The sequence below is a fragment of the Pseudonaja textilis genome, chromosome 2, assembly GCF_049901715.1.
Source record: "Pseudonaja textilis isolate UNSWEBS1 chromosome 2, rPseTex1.2, whole genome shotgun sequence".
Classification (NCBI taxonomy): Eukaryota; Metazoa; Chordata; class Lepidosauria; order Squamata; family Elapidae; genus Pseudonaja; species Pseudonaja textilis.
In genome coordinates, this window is record NC_141991.1 from 80198724 (window position 1) to 80219037 (window position 20314).

The following is a 20314-nucleotide window of genomic DNA, read 5'->3' on the forward strand; positions in this document are numbered from 1 at the left end:
TATCAGATTAACTTCATATAAAGCTAGAGTACTGCCTCTAGTTTGTTTCATGACATACAAATCAGAAAAGTTTTGAACTAAATTTGAACAATGTTGATAACTTGTTCCTTTTCATGTTGATTTATGCTATAAAAAGAAAGTCTACATTCACATTTCCTTTGGAACTCTCAGCCGGAAACAGCAGAGACAAACATATATATACAAAGGACTAACAAAAGGAGACATGAGATAATTCAAATATGTCTAAGAGATATGCAACAATGTATATATATACATGTATATTTCAAAATAAGCTTTCCTTCAATTTTCTGTAATATGAAAATTTCAAAGGCCAAAGGTAAAATATATTTGTATAATTATTTCCAGAATAGGGGGAAATCCTTTCATTGCCTAGTCTTTCATCCAGGAATTTAATGAGAGTTCTGTGTTTTGTTGCAATTACTGTATGATTGAATTTTTGAAACCATTATTAGATAGCCACAAAGTTAGCACATGCAAAAACAACTGATTTCAAACAGTGAATTAAACAGACACCTAAATGACTTCTACTAAGTTAATGAATCTTAAAAATGCAAATCTTTGAAAAAGACTGAATAAAACATAATAGTTACTTCAGGAATGATCCATTTATGACAACAGCAATGTATTTATCCATTTATCAGATAAATGGACACTACAATATCCAAGTGTTCTCTCTATACATATAAATATCTATTAATTGTGTAAATTATTCAAGCAAACCATATTCTTACTTTCTTCTTTTATTAAAAAAAGTAAAGCATACTTTTAATCCATCAAATTACTCATTGTTTTATTCTAAATATTATTGCAGATGTGCCTATAGTTATCCTGCTACACAACATGCTGTCATAAAGTCATGCAAGAGGCTATCCTGGTTGCTACAACAGAGCCCAGAATTCAAAACAAAATATAACATATAAATAAGGTTGCAAAATACAGCTTACTGTACTTGACACATCATATACATCATACGCTGTTGATCCTTTTACAAAACCTTTGAGAACAGTAGCTAGGCAATTATCAGAAATATTATCAGAACTATAATTCTGTTACAAAAGTTTTCAAAGAAGATTGAACTACATGAGTCAGGAAATTGCTTCTGATTCTATGCTTAGTGAACACTGAAAATGTAGTAATTTCCAATTAATAATATGTTGCCTTGCAGGGAAACCCCCAATGTCAAAAAAAAAACAAAACCATGAAATAACTCAGAAAATCTTCCAGCAAATTCTGGTTGCATGTGTATTTGCTCTTTATGATATTGATATATATATATATATATATATATATATATTTGTAATTTTCGTACTATCAAAACAACCTTGTAACTATGAAAAAATGCAGACACACTTGAAAATTGATTTGCAATGTTTTCATTCCTTGTTTCTTTCGTTCATGTCTTCAATAGTATATTTGTATTTCATACACTCATCTATCTTCTCCCTCAGCTCCTACTTAAGTACTTACTTGTTAGATAAGTAAATATTAGATATTCTATCTTTCATTCAGGAGCAAAAAGTAACATACAGGCAGAACTGCCTTTGTCTGAGAGTAGCTACCAGATAGGATAGGATAGGTACACTCCATGAAATCTTTCCATCTGGAGAGACCTTAGAAGTAGAAGCCTTATGGAACACCCTCATCCCAGTGGTTTTTTTCACCCTAGCGCTAGTACAGAATAGGAATATCTAAAGCTGGTTGTTGGGAATTCCAAAGGTTAAGATGCTGTGTTTGTTGTTTTTTATTTTATAGTTATTTATTTAATTGTTGTGAGCCACCCAGAGCTGTGCTTAAGCTGGGCAGCCATGCAAATGTTTAATTAATTAATTAAAAACTTAGCACTATTTCCATATATATAGTGGTGCTTAAAAGTTTATGAACCCTTTTGAATGTTCAATATTTCTGCATAAATATGACCTAAAACCAGTTAAAGACAATCTACTTAAACAAATATGTAAAAACATTGTACTTGTTCATTTATTTATTGAGGAAAGTGATCCAAAGCTACAGGTCACAGAAGTAGATGAACCTCTTAAGTTTTCAGTTCATTTGAATGGAAAATTAAGGTGTTTCAATAAGGGGATGATAACCAGATGTGAGTATGGGAGATCCTGACTTAATTAAGAATAGAATTTTGGGTATTCACCATCAAAGTCTGACCTTCACAATGTAAATCTATTCTAATGAGTCATTAAAGGAGATATTTGAGAAAATCTATCAAAACTATGACTGATATTATGCAGGCTGGGAAAGGTTACACAACTATTTCGCATTTTTAAAATAAATTTATTTAAAAAAAATTAAAAGAATAAAGAATAATACAAAATACAGAGAAGAAAAAGAGAAAGTGCAGAAAAATAGAAAAGAAACATGTACACAAAAATATATTTAAGTGAATCCTAATCTTCTTCTCAGCAACAGACTTAACATCACTCCTCCTCCATACATAGAACATTTCTTCCCAGATTCAAAGCTTTTTTGATTGGTAGATCCAAAAATCATTAGCTGTGTTCTATCCATTTTCAGGAAAAAGTCCAGAAAGTGTTTTCAGTATTTTGTAAATGTACTTACTGCCTTATCCCTGATCAAAGAGGTCAGTGTTGTATTCCTTTCTCTTCTTTAGTATTCCGTGACTACTAATTGTTAATTTGACATTAAAATACTGTTGTGGAACCTGATTGCTAGCCATATTTTCTTCCTCCCATCTTAAAAAAAAATTCTTAAGGCTGTTGTGATTCGCCAGCAGCCTGTGCAGATGGCAGCAGAATTGGACAGTGGGGAAGAATGGGGACCAGTTCAGGAGTCTGGAGAGGTCTCGGACAAGGGTCCTGCGTCCGATGGAGAGATGGGGCCAGGACCATTTGGGAGTAGTGTGCTGACTCCGGAGACTCCGGAGTCTGGCAGCAGTAAGGCAGAGGAACAAGGGGAGCCTGTTCCCAGTGAGCATGTTTGCAGAGCTGCTAGAAGGCAAGAGCAGCTGAGACAAAAGGGGTGACTCAGGAGAGTAAGACTTGGAGCTGACTGGCCCTCCCATTAGGTATAAAGGACATGCAAAGGTAAAGAAACCTTTGTGGGAAGCAAAGTTGTTTGTACTGTTTGGATTGATCCTTGATAAATATATGAGTGTGAAAAATTTGGGCTCTAAGAATCTTCATGAATCAGACACTATTATTTTGTACACTTGTAGAAACACTTGTTTGTAGTACACTTGTAGAAACCTTCATTGTTTTCAGGTTCTTATGTGACTACATCATAGCAAAATTCCAAATAGAGGCTATGTAATCTGAAAGCAAAATATTAAGCATGGTTGTTACCAGAAAAATAAACACAATGAATTGTTATCAAGAACTATAGAAGTACGTCCACCTGCTTCCTTCAGATATTGTCAGAACTATGAAACTACAAACATAATAAAAAAAAGTTTAGAGAATTCTTGTAACACTATCTTTGCCTCAAATTCTATAAAATAATGTTTTCTAGCTACTGCATATGGTAGCATATGCTATATAAAATAACTAACAAGTCATAACATTTTTTTAAAAACTCAATGTAATGTCAAAGTTAGGGTTTTTTAAAATGTAAAATTTCTGATCAAGTGATAGAATTAAGTACTTCCTACCCTTCCACTACTCTTCCAGCACTTGCAAACATTACTTTTCTTACACACATTTCTTTTTTTTAAACAAATTTTATTAATTTTTAAAAAACAATACATAAACAAACTAAACGTAGAATGTAATAACATAAAGCATCTTTTCTGAAAAAACCAATAAGACATCTTATTTAAAGACAGAATAATTCCAAATTATCACATTTCCATACAAACACAATTTAATATATGTATTTATCTTATCTATTCAACTTCATATCTTATCCCAACTTCTCTTTATTTCTCCCTTTCCTTCTACTATTCAATTATATTTCTTTTGCCTTAGATTACATATATTCTTTATATCCATCTGTCTTATTTACAATTTCATTATTCTCTTCCAATGTTCTTCTTACATTCTTCTAAAATTTGATTAATTCAGACATAGACAAACAAAACACAAAACATAAATACATAAAACTTCTTTTTGGAAAGCGGCTTACCCCGGGTTACCTCTTTTTGTACAGACATAAGTCAAATTCATGCTCACTTAATATACTATTTCATATCTTATTTAATATTCTGTATTTTCTATATATTTTCTCTCCTCTATTCACTCTCTTAATTCTATTATGTTTATTTCGTCTCAATTTAAATAATAATTATATTTGTATCCTTTGTCCATTCTCTTTCAATCATCTATTTATCTTTTCTTTCTAATACAATATTTCTCCTGTAATCACTGGTTGAAGCGTGACAACTTTCTATCTTTCCCCTAAATTTAACACTTGAAATAATACATACTTTTCACACTGATTTTGCTTAGTACATTCTAAGTAATACATTTTAGAATAATAAAACAAAAATAGAAAAGGAATTGAGTTTATAATATAATAAAAACAATATTCAATAAAATATTAAACTCTATTGTTAACTCTTAAACATTTTATACATTCCCTTTAATGCATTATTAACTCATATAATAGTTCAATTTTCTAACTCAATTTCAAATACTAATATCTACAATACAATCGTATGTACTTTTGCAAAATCATATATTATTTTAATAACTCTTACCCTTTATCTCTGAAAAAAATCTGTTTTAAACTTGTTTTAAACCGTTATGACTTCTCTTTCCTTTTCCCCTTCCTTTCTTATCAATTCTAATCTTTTTGCCCCCCCATCTCTCAAATTCCACTCTCTTAATCTTCTCTCTCTTGTGTTTCTCTTTTCCGTTGCTTTCTGACATTGTATTGATTTTTCATCTTATTTTTCCCTGTCTTGGTTGCTTTTTTAAGTTCTGAATTCTCCATTTTTACTCCCCCTTTTTTCTTTTCCTCAACTATAACTTTTTGTCCATTAAAGATGGCTTCTTCTTCTTCATCCCAGTCCTTTTGTTGTTGTATTTCTTGGTAAGTAAAAATCGCCATTTCCAAAAAGTGAAAAATAGATCCAGAAGAGCCCTTGCCTTCTTGTTCCTCTTGTAACTTTTGATATTCCAGTTGTAGTTTTTCCACAGATAATGTCATTTTCTATTTTTATTTTTAAAAGCAACCCAAATGTTTTTAGTCTTTCAAAAGATAGTTGCCCAAAGGTCACAAAGTCACAAAGCAGTCCAAATCAGAACAAACTGTCTCATTAACACTTTCTTCTTCTTGTTGTTTGTTTAATTTCTCTTCCTGGGGAAAAGTTCAGTTACAATTTCAAAATGATTTTTTGGAAGCCTTATTAGCACATATTTCTAAGTCTTATAAACTCCAAGCAGTCTTCTTCAATGGAATCTTAGAATAAGTTTTTTACCTCTTCCTTCCCACTTATAGCAGTAAAGTTTAATTTTAAATTTCCACGTTCCAAAATCTTATATCCCCTTGGCTTTAATTTTTAGGTTTATTTACCTTCTATGCCCAAGCAGGTTTTTCAGATTTCCATCAGCTATTTCCATAGGGAAGGAGAGTGAGAAAAAATAACTTTCCCTTTCAAAACTTTCTTCCGCCGCTTGCAATCTTTTCTGGGAAAAAATGTAGCAATCAAAAAATCAAATTTCCAGGTTTTTGAAGGTTCCTCGTTATCCCGGTTCAGCCAAAAAAAAAACGTTCCCTTTCTTCCTCCTGCACGATCTTGTCCAGCTGCAGGCTTCTTTGTGGCGGCCATTGCTGACCGCCGCTCCACCGCCTTGGGAAAAGGGGGTTTTGCCGGCTGGAGAGGGGGTCTGCGACACCCCCAAACCCCTGTCCGGATCCCCCCTGTCTTCAGTTGCCTCTACGGGGCAGCTATATCCTCCAAATCCGTCTGGATCGGAGGCACCAAGGCAGTGAGCGCAGCAGGAACTGTGTGGAATTGCGGATCCCTGCCGCCGCCGAAGCCTGGCAAACCGGAAGGCCTTACACACATTTCTTAAAAGGCATAAAAAGGTATACACCTGCCTTTCCAATACCATTGTAACCAGGGAATATTCAAAATCCAAGACATGATGAAATAGTTGAATCAAGAAGATCTTACATGGACCAGAAACCTAAATGCTTTAAAAAGATTTGACATTAAAAAAAGAAGTAAAATCTTTGACAAGAAGAATCAATATCTTTCATTTCTATCAGCTTAATCTTCTCCAAGCTAAGCAAACAAACACATTTGAATAGTCTCTGTTACTGACACTAAGATATACAAAATAACAAAATGCAACTGCAAAATCTAGACTATATCAAATTGTCAATAAAATAAAAGAAATTATGGCAGAAAAGACAAAAATAAATGTATTAGCTATAGTTTAGAGAAACTGTCTGAAACTATGTAGCTGGTAACTGGATTTGAGTGAGTACCATAACACTATAACAAGAAAACAAACATGTTTTATTTATTTATTTGGTGTGTGTGTGTGTGTGTGTGTGTGTGTGTTTGTGTGCAACTCAGGGTGGTTCCAAATCAAAAAACACATAAAATCATATTAAAACTATGAAATTAAAACACAGGTATATTTTTAGAGGGAGGGAGGAAGGAAGGAAATATTTTATTAATTTATTAAAGTTTGCCACCCATCTCGCCGCAATACAACTCTGGGTGGCTTACAACATTAAAATGAAACTATATATATATATATGCAAATATATTATACACACACACACACACACACACACACACATACATTCATACTTACACATATGTATGTAGGCAGGTGGGTGGGTATAAAATCACAGTAAAATTCCAATAAAATATAAGTTATAACTAAATATAGGGAAGAACATAAATAAAGGAGGGAATTACAGGCCACATAGACAGCAAGCATTATATATACTTTGGAAGTTGGAACACTGATATTATATTTATGGCATATGTATTCCTTTAAAAACATTCAGTGCTAATATAAGAAATTACTAATAGAAAATAGAACAAATCAGTGGAAAGGACAGATTCGTGAGATACTTTTCTGTGGCCATAGCCACAGGAATGTAAAATGAATAATTTCTTCTTCCTCAATCAATTATTTTAAAGAATGGTCCTTACCACAATCATTTCTGAAGGTTCCAACACAATGCATTCACAACCTCGTTTTCCTCCAGATTGCTTGCCAAAGCTATAGAGAAAAATGGGAAAGTGTAAACGCAACATTGCATAGTAAGTAGGCAGGGCAAAAATAAAAATTAGTAATAGTAAAGTATTGTGCAAAACAGAAAGGTATCTTGCATTAAATTCCATACCACTATTTTAAGGAACAATGTAACTCTTTGGTATAACAGCTATGTTTTTTTACAATTCATTAAAACATCAATTTAGAAAAGAAACACTATATAAAATAGGGCTAATACTATAACAGTTACAAAAAATGAAAGCAAAATAAAGAGAGATAATCTTATTAATAACAACCAGTTTGATGTATGGTTAAGGCAGTTCCACCTTACATACAAAGCCAGCTGGTGACCTTGCAAAAGTCGTTCTTTCTTAGCCCTAGGAAGAAGGCAATGGCCAACCCCTTCCAAAATCTTGCCAAGACTGCAGGGACTTATCCAGAGAGTCACCAAGAGACAAAGGCACACATAAAAAGTAATATTAAAATGTAGCAGCAAAACTAACAGAAAATCTCACAATGTCTTATACTACAGTCTAACATCAGCTTCTATAGTGGCATTAGATGATTGTAATATTAATTTGTGATAAAGATATAGAAAGCATGCCTTGTAGAATAGAATGTATAATGAGGTAAGAGGGAAATAAAGCAGACATGAACTAGCAAATCAAGTTCCCTCTTTTTCCCTATAATCGCTGGGTACATTCCCAATAAAACAGCTTCAGCAGTTAGAAGAACCTTTGGGAAAAATTTAGTGAGTTGATATGGTACAAGGAAAAGGAAAACTCCAGTTAGATGAGCAGATGCTAAGTGCAAAGAATTAGGAGCATATCTTAAGTCGTAGTTAAGATTTATGCTCAAGCCTATACACAAGAATCTAGTCAACTAACCCTAACCCTGAGCTAACGTGACTGGAAGAGCAATTATGGGAGTTGAAGTCCACAGGTCTTAAAGCTATCAAGTTTGAAGACCTCTGAACTATAGGATCATAAGAAGATAAATTTTCTCTAATTCCTGGAGAGGGAGGGGGAGAAAGACTTGCTGGTGCAGATTGATATAATATATATATTTGGACAAAAATGAATTCTATTGACAGCTCAAATGTCATTATTTATTTCATTAGGGAAAAAGAAGAAACAACTTTGAATACTAAGGAACAATGTGAAATAAGAAAAAGTCTAAAGACAAATTATTATGCACACATCACACATTGACAGAAAATATTTTACCATTTATTGTAGTAACCTAATAAGCATAATAGTAAGAATAAGTAATTTTTCTTAAAAGGATCTAGTTTTTAGCATAAAACTCATCTTGCGTTATAATATTTAAATATTATTTTCAAAGTTCTAAGAAAAAAGGTGGAATTTACCGTTCATTCAACAGGACCCTTTAAAATCCAAAAATTGGAGAGGGATTGCTAAAATTGCTATTAGAGGTATAGATGTACAATATTTAAGAAATAAGTTTGATGAAACCAATCCAAAAATGTTTTGGATAATTCTTTATCATAATGATTGTAATGAATATAAAGCAGGAAATTAGCATAACCAGCGAAGATAAATTTCCATTTTATCAGACATCATATACAGTAGAATATGTAGCTTTAAGTTTATTATCTATCTTGAACTTGCATATACTACTAAATTAGTCTTTTCACAGTGAAAGGTAGGAAATGATTATTGTGTTAAAAGAAATTATTTAGGTTGGGCATACAAAAGTTAAAAGATTACTAAGGCAAAAACTACATTCTGTATAAGCTGAAACTACTATTCTGCTCAATATTAGTGACGTCAAACAGTAGTGATGTCCATACATTTCAGAGTTAATAGTTAACACATTATTTAAAAATAATTTTGCAGTAATTCAAACCTAAAATAAATGAAAAGTTCCCCTACAACCTATTTATTGAGTGTTTCAGGGTAAGGTAAAATGGTAAAAACTTTTTATTTAAATTAGACTTGGTATAAAACATCGATAAATCACACCACAGGCACAAATACTAACAAAACAGCTTTCCACATGAAATGAACTATTTTGACATTTTATTAACTACCTTACATTTTATAGAAAAGGATTTGTAACAAGGCATTGTATAAATGCAATACTTATTTACTGAAAGTCATTGGGAGTATGAAAGAAGCATTATTAATCTGTAGAATCTACTTTCAATAAATCAAAACTAGTGTATTTATTATAGTTCCAGATCACCCAAAGGAGTTCTTGCATATAAGGAAACTAGCTTGATATCCGTGCTTCACTACAAAACTATGTGGTCGGGTTTAATTTTGGGGGAGGAAAATGGGGGGGGGGGATTCTGCCTCTGCCTACCAGCATCCATCGGTATTCATCTGGCTAGCATACTGTCAGTGTATGAGAGAGTTGTGGGCTGTTTGGAAAGTGAAACAGTATTTGCTGTGTGAACAAGAAGGAGACAGCAAAGAGCCTGGGTGTGGCTTAGCTCAACTGTTCTGTACTAAAGCTGGTTGCTGCTGTGAAACTAAAACTGAAACTCCTCTCCTCTGCTTGTGTTTTGTATTTGGAACAGATTTCTTTTCAGATGGGGAGGGGGAGTAGAACTCCTTAGCATCAGAGTGTGTTAATAATAATATATGAAATACTAATGCTCTGGTGGTCATTTCAAAAATATCCTATAACACAAACAATAGTGACGTCCATACATTTCAGAGTTAATTGCACTAAATTAGAAACAGAATATTGTTTCACTAATAATAAAGATCATAAAAATGGTAGAAAATAGGCTTGTGCAAAACATTCAAAAAGGTTCCTTTGCTTTTAAAAAAAAAAGCTCACTGCAATGTTTCCCCTCAAAACAGCCACATCCTCTAATAGGCTTGGTGTGCTGTTTTGAAGGCTTACCGGAGCTGTCTGCACATGTGCATGCATGCCCAGCTGCTGTGCTTCATTGCAGTTTCAGCAGAAATGTGATTTATGCATCCATATTTGCATGTGTGCATAAACATGTGAAGTTTAAAAAAAAAACTACAAAAGATACTGCACCATGTCTTCCAAAAAAATGTTGCCTTAACACTTTGAGGACACGTCCTTGTTTGTGCCAACATACTTAGCAAAGTACTAGTATACATTCTATTGCTTTACAAAACCATATCGGCGAACACACACTGCATGTATTAGCTTCCATATTTAATTCCCATCACCTTCCAAATATTATAAAAAAACACCACTATTGAAAATCTGGAGAGTAGCAATAAATAGCTGTATGAATCAAGATCTACTTCAGTATCAGACACTTTCAGAAAAAATATTAGCAACATTACTTTGCTTAAATGTTAAAACAAAAAAAAATGAGCTCAGTCTTCTGGTTAAATAAAATTATAATTAGAAAGACTGTTAATTGGAAATGGTGTCTGAAGTTTTCAATTATTATTTTTTTCAAATCATACACTCAATCAGTGGCCTACTCAGCCAGCATTTCAACCTGCTTACACATCCTGCATGCACACATACAGATACTGCATGCTAAGCAGGATGCATTTGGAGTCCTAATGGACAATCATTTAAATATGAGCCAGCAGTGAGCTGCAGCTGCCCAAAAAGCCAACACAGTTCTAGGCTGCATAAACAGAGGGATAGAATTAAGATCACATGAAGTGTTAATACAATTTTATAACGACTTGTTAAGGCCACACTTGGAATACTACATCCCGTTTTGATCACCACGATATAAAAAATATGTTGAGACTCTAGAAAGAGTACAGAGAAGAGCAACAAAGATGATTAGGGGACTGGAGGCTAAAACATATAAAGAATAGTCGCTAGAATTGGATATGTCTAGCTTGATGAAAAGAAGGACTAGGGGTGATATGATAGCAGTGCTCCAATATCTCAGGGACTGCCACAAAGAAGAGGGAGTCAAGCTATTATCCAAAGCAAAGGGATTATTCCCAGAATTAAGGGATTAAACACACACACACACACAATTTTTTCTTGTTTCAAATATCCTGTGCTACTGGCCAGCTTTGATACAGCACTAAGTTGATTGTTACAATGCCATTAGTTTTAATGTAAAATTTAGGAAGCCCCGGTCCAACTACAATGAATATCTAAGTAAACAGACATTGACAGAGTCTCAACCTGGTACAAAATATTTTCATATTTCTGAAAATTTAAATGCATATTAAATGATATTTAATTATTTACAGATTGAATATGGCAGGTGCAAAATTTGGACGCCCTTGTGGCAGTTATTTCTTTTATAGAAACAATGGTTTTCAGCTAGCCTGCTATTTCTGATTTTGGAGCATTTTTCCCATTATTCCTTGAAGAATTTTCTGACTCAGAAATATTATTAAATCTTGCATGTACTACATGTTTGAAATATCCCTATTCAAGTTTATGAGCTATAAAGGGTATTTCAAATTCTTTCTTTCTCTTTTTTGGAATTACTTTGTGCTTGATTTGGAAATAAACTTCCAATCATTCTCTTGCTGATATCCAACTTTTTTCAGCTTTGATTTGTTCACTAACTAGGCAAGATGAGCTTCAAGACTAAGAACAATATCTGTTAGAACTGGTCAATCAATTCAAATATCTCTGCAGATGATCTGCCAAAGAAAAGCTGACACTGAAGTAGTTATCTGCTTTATTTGCTTGTATAGCTAAGATCTGCATGGAACAGACTTCCAGAGGAAAACTTTAGCACCTCATCATAAACATTGTATAACAGAAAATCTAGATTAGTCTGAAGTGTTCAGAAACAGAATTATTTTTGACTGATGGAACAGTCCAATAACATTGAACAATTTGGTCAGAACCACAAAATACTGCTGTGCTCGTAAGTTTACATACCTTGGCAGAATTTATGATTTCTTGGCCTTTTGTCAGAGAATATGAATGATAACACAAAAACTTTTCTTTCACTCATGGTTACTAGTTGGCTGATGACATTTATTATCAATCAACTGTGTTTACTCTTTTTAAATCATGACAACAGAAACTACCCAAATGACCCTAATCAAAAGTTTACATACCTCAGTTCTTAATACGGTGTATTACCCCCTTTAACATCAATGACAGCTTGAGGTCTTTTATGGTATGTGTGGATGAAGCTCTTTATCTTCTCAGATGGTAAAGCTGCCCATTTCCAGCCTCCAGTTCCTGTAAATTCTTGGGCTGTCTTGCATGAATTGCATGTTTGAGATCTCTCCAGAGTGGCTCAATGATACTGAGGTCAGGAGACTGAGATGGCCACTCCAGAACCTTCACCTTATTCTGCTGTAGCCAATGACAGGTCAACCTGGCCTTGTGTTTAGGACCATTGTCATGTTGGAATGTCCAAGTACACCCCATGCGCAGCTTCTGGGCATGATGAATGCAGCTTCCGGTCATTATGACTGCAAATTTTCCTCCAGAATCTTTTGATAACATATTGCATTCATCTTGCCATCAATTCTGACCAAATTTCCTGTGCCTTTGTAGCTCACATCCCCAAAACATCAGCCTCCATGTTTCACAGTAGGAATAGTGTACTTTTCATCATAAGCCTTGTTGATTCCTCTCCAAATGTAGCATTTATGGTGGTGGCCAAAAAGCTCAAATTTGGTCTCATCACTCCAAATGACTTTGTGCCAGAACATTTGAGGCTTGTCTCTGCTGTTTGGCCTATTGTAAGCAGGATACTTTGTGGCATTTGTGTAGTAATGGCTTTCTTCTGGCAACTCGACCATGCAGCCCATCTTTCTTCCAGTGCCTTCTTATTGTGCATCTTGAAACAGCCACACCAGATGTTTTCAGAGAGTCCTGTATTTCACCTGAAGTTATTTGTGGGGGTTTCTTTGCATCCCAAACAATTTTCCTGGCAATTGTGGCTGACATTTTAGTTGGTCTACCTGACCATGGTTTGGTTTCAACAAAACCCCTAATTTTCCACTTCTTGAGTAGTGTTTGAACACTGCTGATTGGCATTCTCAATTCCTTGGATATCTTTTTGTATCCCTTTCCTGTTTTATACAGTTCAACTACCTTTTCCCGCAGATCCTTTGACAATTACTTTGCTTTCCCCATGACTCAGAAGCCAGAAATGTCAGTGCAGCACTGGATGAATGATGCAAGGGTCTGTCAGGAGTCCAAGAACTCATTGACCTTTTTATGCACACACACTAATTACAAGCAAACAGATCACAGGTGAGGATGGTTACCTTTAATAGCCATTCAAACCCCTTAGTGCCATCCTGTATGCATGTTATCAGGTCAAAATCACCAGGGTATGTAAACTTTTGATCAGGGTCATTTGGGTAGTTTCTGTTGTCATTATGATTTAAAAAGAGTAAACACGGTTGATTGATAATAAATGGTTTCGGCCAACCACTGACCATGAGTGAAAGAAAAGATTTTGTGTTATCATTCATATTCTCTGAAAAATGACCAAGAAATTATAAATTCTGCCAAGATATGTAAACTTATGGGCACAACTGTATAGGAAGAAGGACTGAAGAAAATACACCTTCCCAAACATTAAGCGGAGTTCTTTTATACTTAGGGACTGTGTGGCAGCCAAAAGTATAAGAATTGTGTGGGTAGAAGCAAGAATGAATTTAACTAAATATCAAAATTTCTTTGAAGCTACCTAATCAGTAACAGAATTGAGACTGAAAAGAGATATGAGATGCTAACAATCAAAAAGAAGTTTTATGAATTTGGCAAAAGAATAACATGTAATTAATAGAGTTGCTGGCTCCACCTGGTCCCCAGAAGCATAATTCCAACTTTTTCACTGTTAAAACAAGTCAGCTTACCAAAACACACGATTCTCAATCAAACAAAAGAGGTAGCAAAAACACGACTAACTCCAATGAGGGACTGAGTCAAAAGCTGGCTAACAGCTTGACAGACTCAGTCCCATGATGAAGGAGGCGGAGCCTACCCTGAACTGGACTCTCGCAGCAGTCTAACAGAGAAAAGCAGAATAATTCAACATATTATTTTAGTTCAGAATATCCTGAGAAGACTGCATTTACTGCACTATTAAATTGAGATTTGATTGAAGAGGCAGAATTCCTGCTTGACATTACTGGACATTAAGTGGGGCGATCTACTGCTCTTTCTATTACTATTTCTGCAATTCTGTGGAGGTAAATGCCTTGTGAAACCAAGAGACAACTTCTTTCTTTCTCTTCCACTTGAGCAATCTTCTTTCAGACAGTACCCACAGATCTGACTTCTAGTGAAGCAGTTTGAGAGTTTTGGAAGTTTTATTTCCCTTATTAAATGATGTTTTAGTTGAAACTCCAATTCAAATGGGACATAGTTCTTTAAACTATATTTTAAAGATAGTTTAAAAGAGAGTTCTTTAAATTTCCAAAGTTTCTCTATATCCACTACGGTGTAACTAATTTTGAGATTCTGTTGTCAATACTTTGTTTTAGAATATGCTATTAAAATTGATAAAACATGGAAGGCTTAAGAAGTTAAAAGGTAAAGCTGAGAATAAGGCAAATAAGACCATGCCTGTTGTTACCCAAGACAAGTGAGATACAAAGAGCTGATGGCCTGCCAAGAAGCACTGGACCAGATCCAAGGTCAAGCTAGCAGAAAAACAAATAATCTTCTAAATTTTGCTTATCTAAAACATAAACTTTGGCAGAAATAATAAGGACATTCTTATTTTAAAAAGTGGATTCTATTATGGAACAATGCTATTCCAAGAGGTTAGCTGAAGATAATTTGGGGACGGATGAATTTCTGAACTTGTTTCAGTTTAAGAATGTTGCATTTATGGTATACATCATTCATTTACAGTACAAGTCACTACTACCTCCTGCCACAGTCAATTTTGCAAACACCATGGACATAACAGAAGATAAAACAATGCTGAGTCTTTCATTTATGGGTGACTTTTCTGTTTTTGTTTTCCTTTACAATGGAAGAGAGCATGTGCTACATATTTTAAGGCATGCTTATGTTTTTTGTAAATAATTATTGTCATGGTTGTTATAACAATGCTCTCATTTTTGGTATCTGACTTTTACAAATATAAGTTTTTAAACAAATAATCTTTGTCTGATTACTTGCAACTGTATTTGGCAGGCATTCTATTTTAGAATTGTACTGAATTTCTTTGAAAACAATTCTTTTGATATACTATAAATTAAGTTTCTGGGTCATATGATAAAGAGAAACTAAAATAAACTTGCACTCTAAGAGGGGCAAACCCTCTTGATAATTAATCTTATGAAGAATATGTAAATAAGAAACCAAGAATTGGTTAACCACTTGTACTAACACACAATGTGATTTACTTGATTTTGACTTAGTATATGTATAAACTCAATCAAAAGAAGAAGGGGGTGGCAGAGAATGAGGTGGTTGGATGGAGTCACAGAAGCAGTAGGCGTGAGCTTAAATGGACTCCAGAAGATGGTAGAGGACAGGAAGACCTGGAGGAATGTTGCCCATGGGGTCACAATGGGTAGGACACAACTTCACAACTAACAACAACAAAAACTCAATCAATTGTACTCTAATCCAAAAAACATGACTAAGCAAACCATGATTTAACTCAATATGTGAACCAAGAAAGAAACAAAACATCAGAACTTCCAATTATCTGATTACACTAGCAAACAGTAGCAGCTTTTTATAAAGTGAGATAAGAGCTTACTTTATCTTAATGTGAATAATTCTATAATTACTATAAATGGTATTTAAGTTACTATTTTAACAAAATTATTAATAAGCTTAATCATTTTAGTTCTATTGACTTAGCTCAAATATATTATCTGTAAGTCTTTCGATAGTTTTCATTTTAAAACACTACAGATAAATATCAATTTCAGTCAAATCTTTTTCTTCCTTTTTAAAACTGAACTACATATCAATCACATTATTCTATTTTGGGGCCAAGCAATATTATTCAAAGCTCCATTTCATCATCATTATTATTATCATTATCATTGTAAGATAAGAAATAGACTGCATTATTTATCTGAACCAAGACATGTGTTGGAACGAAAATCTACCTGGTTTAGTTCCAAGCCGGAAGAAAGGCACTGGAGTCAAATGGGGGCTGTAGGTTGACTGGAATGAAGGTTTAATGATGAAGCAGAACCACATGGATTCTGGTGCAGCTGACCTCATGGAGTTGAGAGTGGGAGTTTTTTATATCTTCTCTTGGGCTTTGAACTTGAGCTTCCTGTTCCTATACAAGAACGTGTATTCTATTGGCTGTTGTCAGACTCCCATGGGATCATGTAGGGGTCAGTTTGTCTGAGCTAAGTTTGGCTGGAGTTTGCTGGAACTGAAATGATGCAATGAAGGAGCTTGTGTTCTGAAAGGGTGTTGGGCAATTCCTATTATGGCTTAATGGCTTTGTTTGGAGTTTGAGTGTAGGCTAATCCCATCATTCTACCAAATTCTGTCTTTGTTCATGGATTACCAAATCTGCATTTCTAAAAGCTGGCCTAGCTCAGTATCTGCTTGAGGGCAGGGAGCTGGGGCTCAGTTTCTGTCTCCCTTTTAAGATTTTTTATTTCTCTTTTGAGGGGAAATATTTTATCCTGCCTTTTTTAATATTCCTCAAAATATTTCATTTTTCTAGGAGGTGGGGGTGGCTTTCCACACATGTTATTAAATTTTTGGTGTGTTTTTCTAATATGTCATAAGTGCAATCAAAGCCCAATTTTACACAGTACACGCATTACATTCTAGGTGTTTTACTCTAATCTACAGACTATTTTGCAAGCAATATACTTTCACCCAAATATCAACAATTCAGCATTACATGCAGTGTACAAATACATGCATGCTTTATTCTATGTTATAGTCCTATGCTGGTCTATGATTGTGACAAAGATTTGGTTTTATAATCCATTCTTTTCAAGTAAACATTATCTATGACATTTCCAAGAATTTTAAAAAATAGATTAAGTGTACAAACTTATTTTTCTCAGCATGCATTATGTGTATTTAACTGGGTTATCAAGATTATTTATTTTTTCTTATCAACACTGATTTCTTACATACCTGCAGGGTGGCAAAAACATAGAATCCTTCATAAGCACAGATCCAGAAAGAAGAATATACCAGCATCTTGCAATAGTATCAGAGCTAAAGAAAAAAAAACAAATATACATTATGTGCTTCTTCTATCAAGAACTCCCAATTAAAGCTTTTGAAAGATGTTTTCCTATTCACCCTTTATTTGTGCAAATATACACGTGCAGAAGAAAGGCTCGAGTCTTAAGTGTCAATTATAAATTTAAGTTTGTGGATAGTCTAATTTGGGGGGTCTTTTATTTGGATAATAAAACGTACATGCATTACAAAGATGTAAATATGATTCTTCTGATACCAGTTATATGTTTTGCCTCATTTCAAGTAATGATTAAATGTACTTACCAAAATAAAACTTGATTTCCATCGTATCTTTTATACCGTGCACTGGAAGTCATAATTCTAAGAACAAAAATTTAAGCATCAACATATAACATTCACATCTTGCTAGAAATAATCATTTCTATATCAGATTTTGTAATATTTCATTTTCTTAAAGGATCATGCAAAATCTCACATCTGGAAAAGAGAGGACTTATTTTATACTTAAAGAATTATAAGAATCCACCAAAACGGAAAATATGAAAGTTCTTCCTTTGCAGTGAGGCCTGAAGTACATTATAATTGCCCAGAAATAAGTCCCACTGATTCCAGAATCAGCCCCAACTAATTTGTTATAGAATTGGGAAGAGGTATTTTTATTTTGTTTATTTTTAACTGTACTCTTCTCTGTCGTTGTTTACTGCTTGTTGTATCCCATGATTTGGAACATTCTCCAAAACTGGAAAAAAATGTATATAATGCATGTTTGTATTGTGTAATACTTGAGGTTTTTTCCTCTTGCCTTGAGATAATATTTTAACAGTAAAATTAAAGGTAAAGGTAAGGAAAGTAAATTTCAAAATGACCCAGGCGCCAACTGTCAACTGTCAAAAATAGCTCCAGCTGACAAAAATTCCGGGCGCTAAAAAAAAAATGCCTTTTGCCACAAGTGTGGCAACCAGCAGAATCGCACTAACACCCTTTCTTACTTAGGTCATGCAGTTTTCTGGCTGGCTTGAGTCTTTTCTGCCAAAGCTGCTAAAAGGTTTTCTTGCCTCAGCTATGCTTCGACTGTCAATTCCAGCTGTCAAAAAAAGGTGCCTACCGCGGTTTTGAACAACAACCTGCTTTTAACCAAAGACAGCTTGCCTCTCAAAACACTGCTCCAAAAAGAACCAGCCTATCAGTGGAATCAAGCTCCTGCTCTTCTCGTTAACTTTCTTCAAGGCTGGCTGAGCCAATCGAATATCGGCCGTCAAAATGGCACCTGCCGTCAAATCGCACTAGTTGTCAAATGGTGCTGTCAGAGGGATCGTGCTAACACGCTTCTCTCTAAACAAGTGGTTACCATCCAGAAAAAACAGTATTCACAGATCAGCAAAGAAGTTCAAAGATGGTCCTTTACTCCACCCACAAAAACGGGTCTGAAGAGCTCCTAGTCAAGAAAAAACATCTAATTGAACAACAGACTGAGCAAAAAAGGAAGCGGGTCCTCAGAACTTTGCTCAGCCTATCGAACAGCAAGACAGAATCATTACCCTGGCCTGGATGCTTGGAACAGCTCACTGGAGAATAAGTTACTTTGCATATCAAAGCACCCATGCTATGAAAACCTAACTTTATAAAATGAACATTGTAGTAACATATTTAAACATCCCATTTTCATTGATTAGCCACCCTTACCTTAACTGATGCTCCCTGAGATGAGATAATATATCCATTCCATGAAGATAGTAATAGATAGTATTTAATTCCTGAAAATAACAACAACAGCAGGTTAATTCGTGCAATTTTGAACAAGAAATGGAATGTCAATCTAGAATACAAAAAGGTTAATACAGTTTTTCTTGATGCTACCACAGCGGGCATATACCAGACTGAAGGAAATTAACAGAGTATGTTCTTCTGAACTTGATTTTCCATTTCTTCCTTTTTCTACAATTTCAGAATGAAAGCAAAAGGACCTCCTGATTTCTAATAATAAACTGAATCATGATAGTTTCTCAGTTCCACAGAATAATTTAATAAGGAAGTAGGCCAAGTAGTTTGTATCCATTGCTTCTGGGAACAATGGTGGTATATAAGATATTAAGAACCACACTAACAGAGAAACATAAGTCATAAAGAGTAAATAATTTCAAAGTGGAACAGCAGTTGACATTGCATCATTCCTAGGGCTGAGAGAAAGTGACTGGTCCAAGCTGACTTTAACCCCGAAGCAAGACTAGAACTTATGGTCTCCCACTTTCTAGCCTGATGTCTTAACCACTAGATCAGATTGTTCCATCAATCTTACAACTCAAAGCTAGTTTGAGTGTATTCTCTTGGCTCTGCTTTTTTTACAATTCAGTGTTTGCTGCCATCAGGACAATCACCACCCAACCACTCTCAATAAAGTGTGGTGGGGGTGGTCTTGAATGAGTGTGAATCATGGGTGCCGAAGTGATTCGGAGTGGTTCCTGAAGGGGACTGAGGTAGCATAGCGTCCTCCTGCCCAAGTGGCAGTTACAGAACTTTTGTAAATTTCAGGAGCTTCTGCTGCAGTAGATGGCAATGCTGTCAGTTACAGATAGTTCTTTTTTCCTTTGACAATGGTTCAATTATGATTGCTTTGGAAAAGGTAATCACCCCCGCAGTCACATGGTTGCATTTCAAATGCTTGGCAACCAGCTCGCATATTCAATGGTTGCAACATCTTGCAGCATCACATGATCACAATTTGTACTCTTCTGAGTTGGCCTCTGACAAGCTAAGTTAATTGAGGAAGCTTGATTCACTTAATGTCTACATGATTCTCTTAACAACAGCGATTTGCTTAATGCCCATGGTAAAAATGGTCATAAACTGGAGTCCAGTCACGTGATGACCTGCATTGCTTAGTGACTAAAATTCCAGTTCTAAATGTGGCCATAAGTCAAGGGCTATCTATACTGGTGGTGGACAGCAGCATGTTGAAAAAACATAGCTATCTCCTTTTTCAAAATAATGAAACAATTCAAAGGTAGGAGCCATGCAAAAACCAGTCCCAGCAGAGAGAGCAGAAAAATTCTATTGCCGTCCCTTGGGACAAA

General features: G+C 34.7%; 1 protein-coding gene across 15 annotated transcripts in view; it reads right to left on the reverse strand.

The window, feature by feature from the left end:
• The window catches only part of RAPGEF6 (Rap guanine nucleotide exchange factor 6), a 145732-nt gene that overhangs the window by 94060 nt on the left and 31358 nt on the right, over nucleotides 1–20314 (reverse strand). For all 15 annotated transcript variants that reach the window (XM_026696465.2, XM_087924409.1, XM_026696462.2 and 12 more), the window contains exons 2-5: nucleotides 18927–18997; nucleotides 17547–17603; nucleotides 17172–17255; nucleotides 7109–7178 (exon numbers count right to left, since the gene is read on the reverse strand). In XM_026696465.2, coding sequence (XP_026552250.1) covers nucleotides 7109–7178; nucleotides 17172–17255; nucleotides 17547–17603; nucleotides 18927–18997 — 282 coding nt within the window. The remainder of the gene's footprint in view (nucleotides 1–7108; nucleotides 7179–17171; nucleotides 17256–17546; nucleotides 17604–18926; nucleotides 18998–20314) is intronic.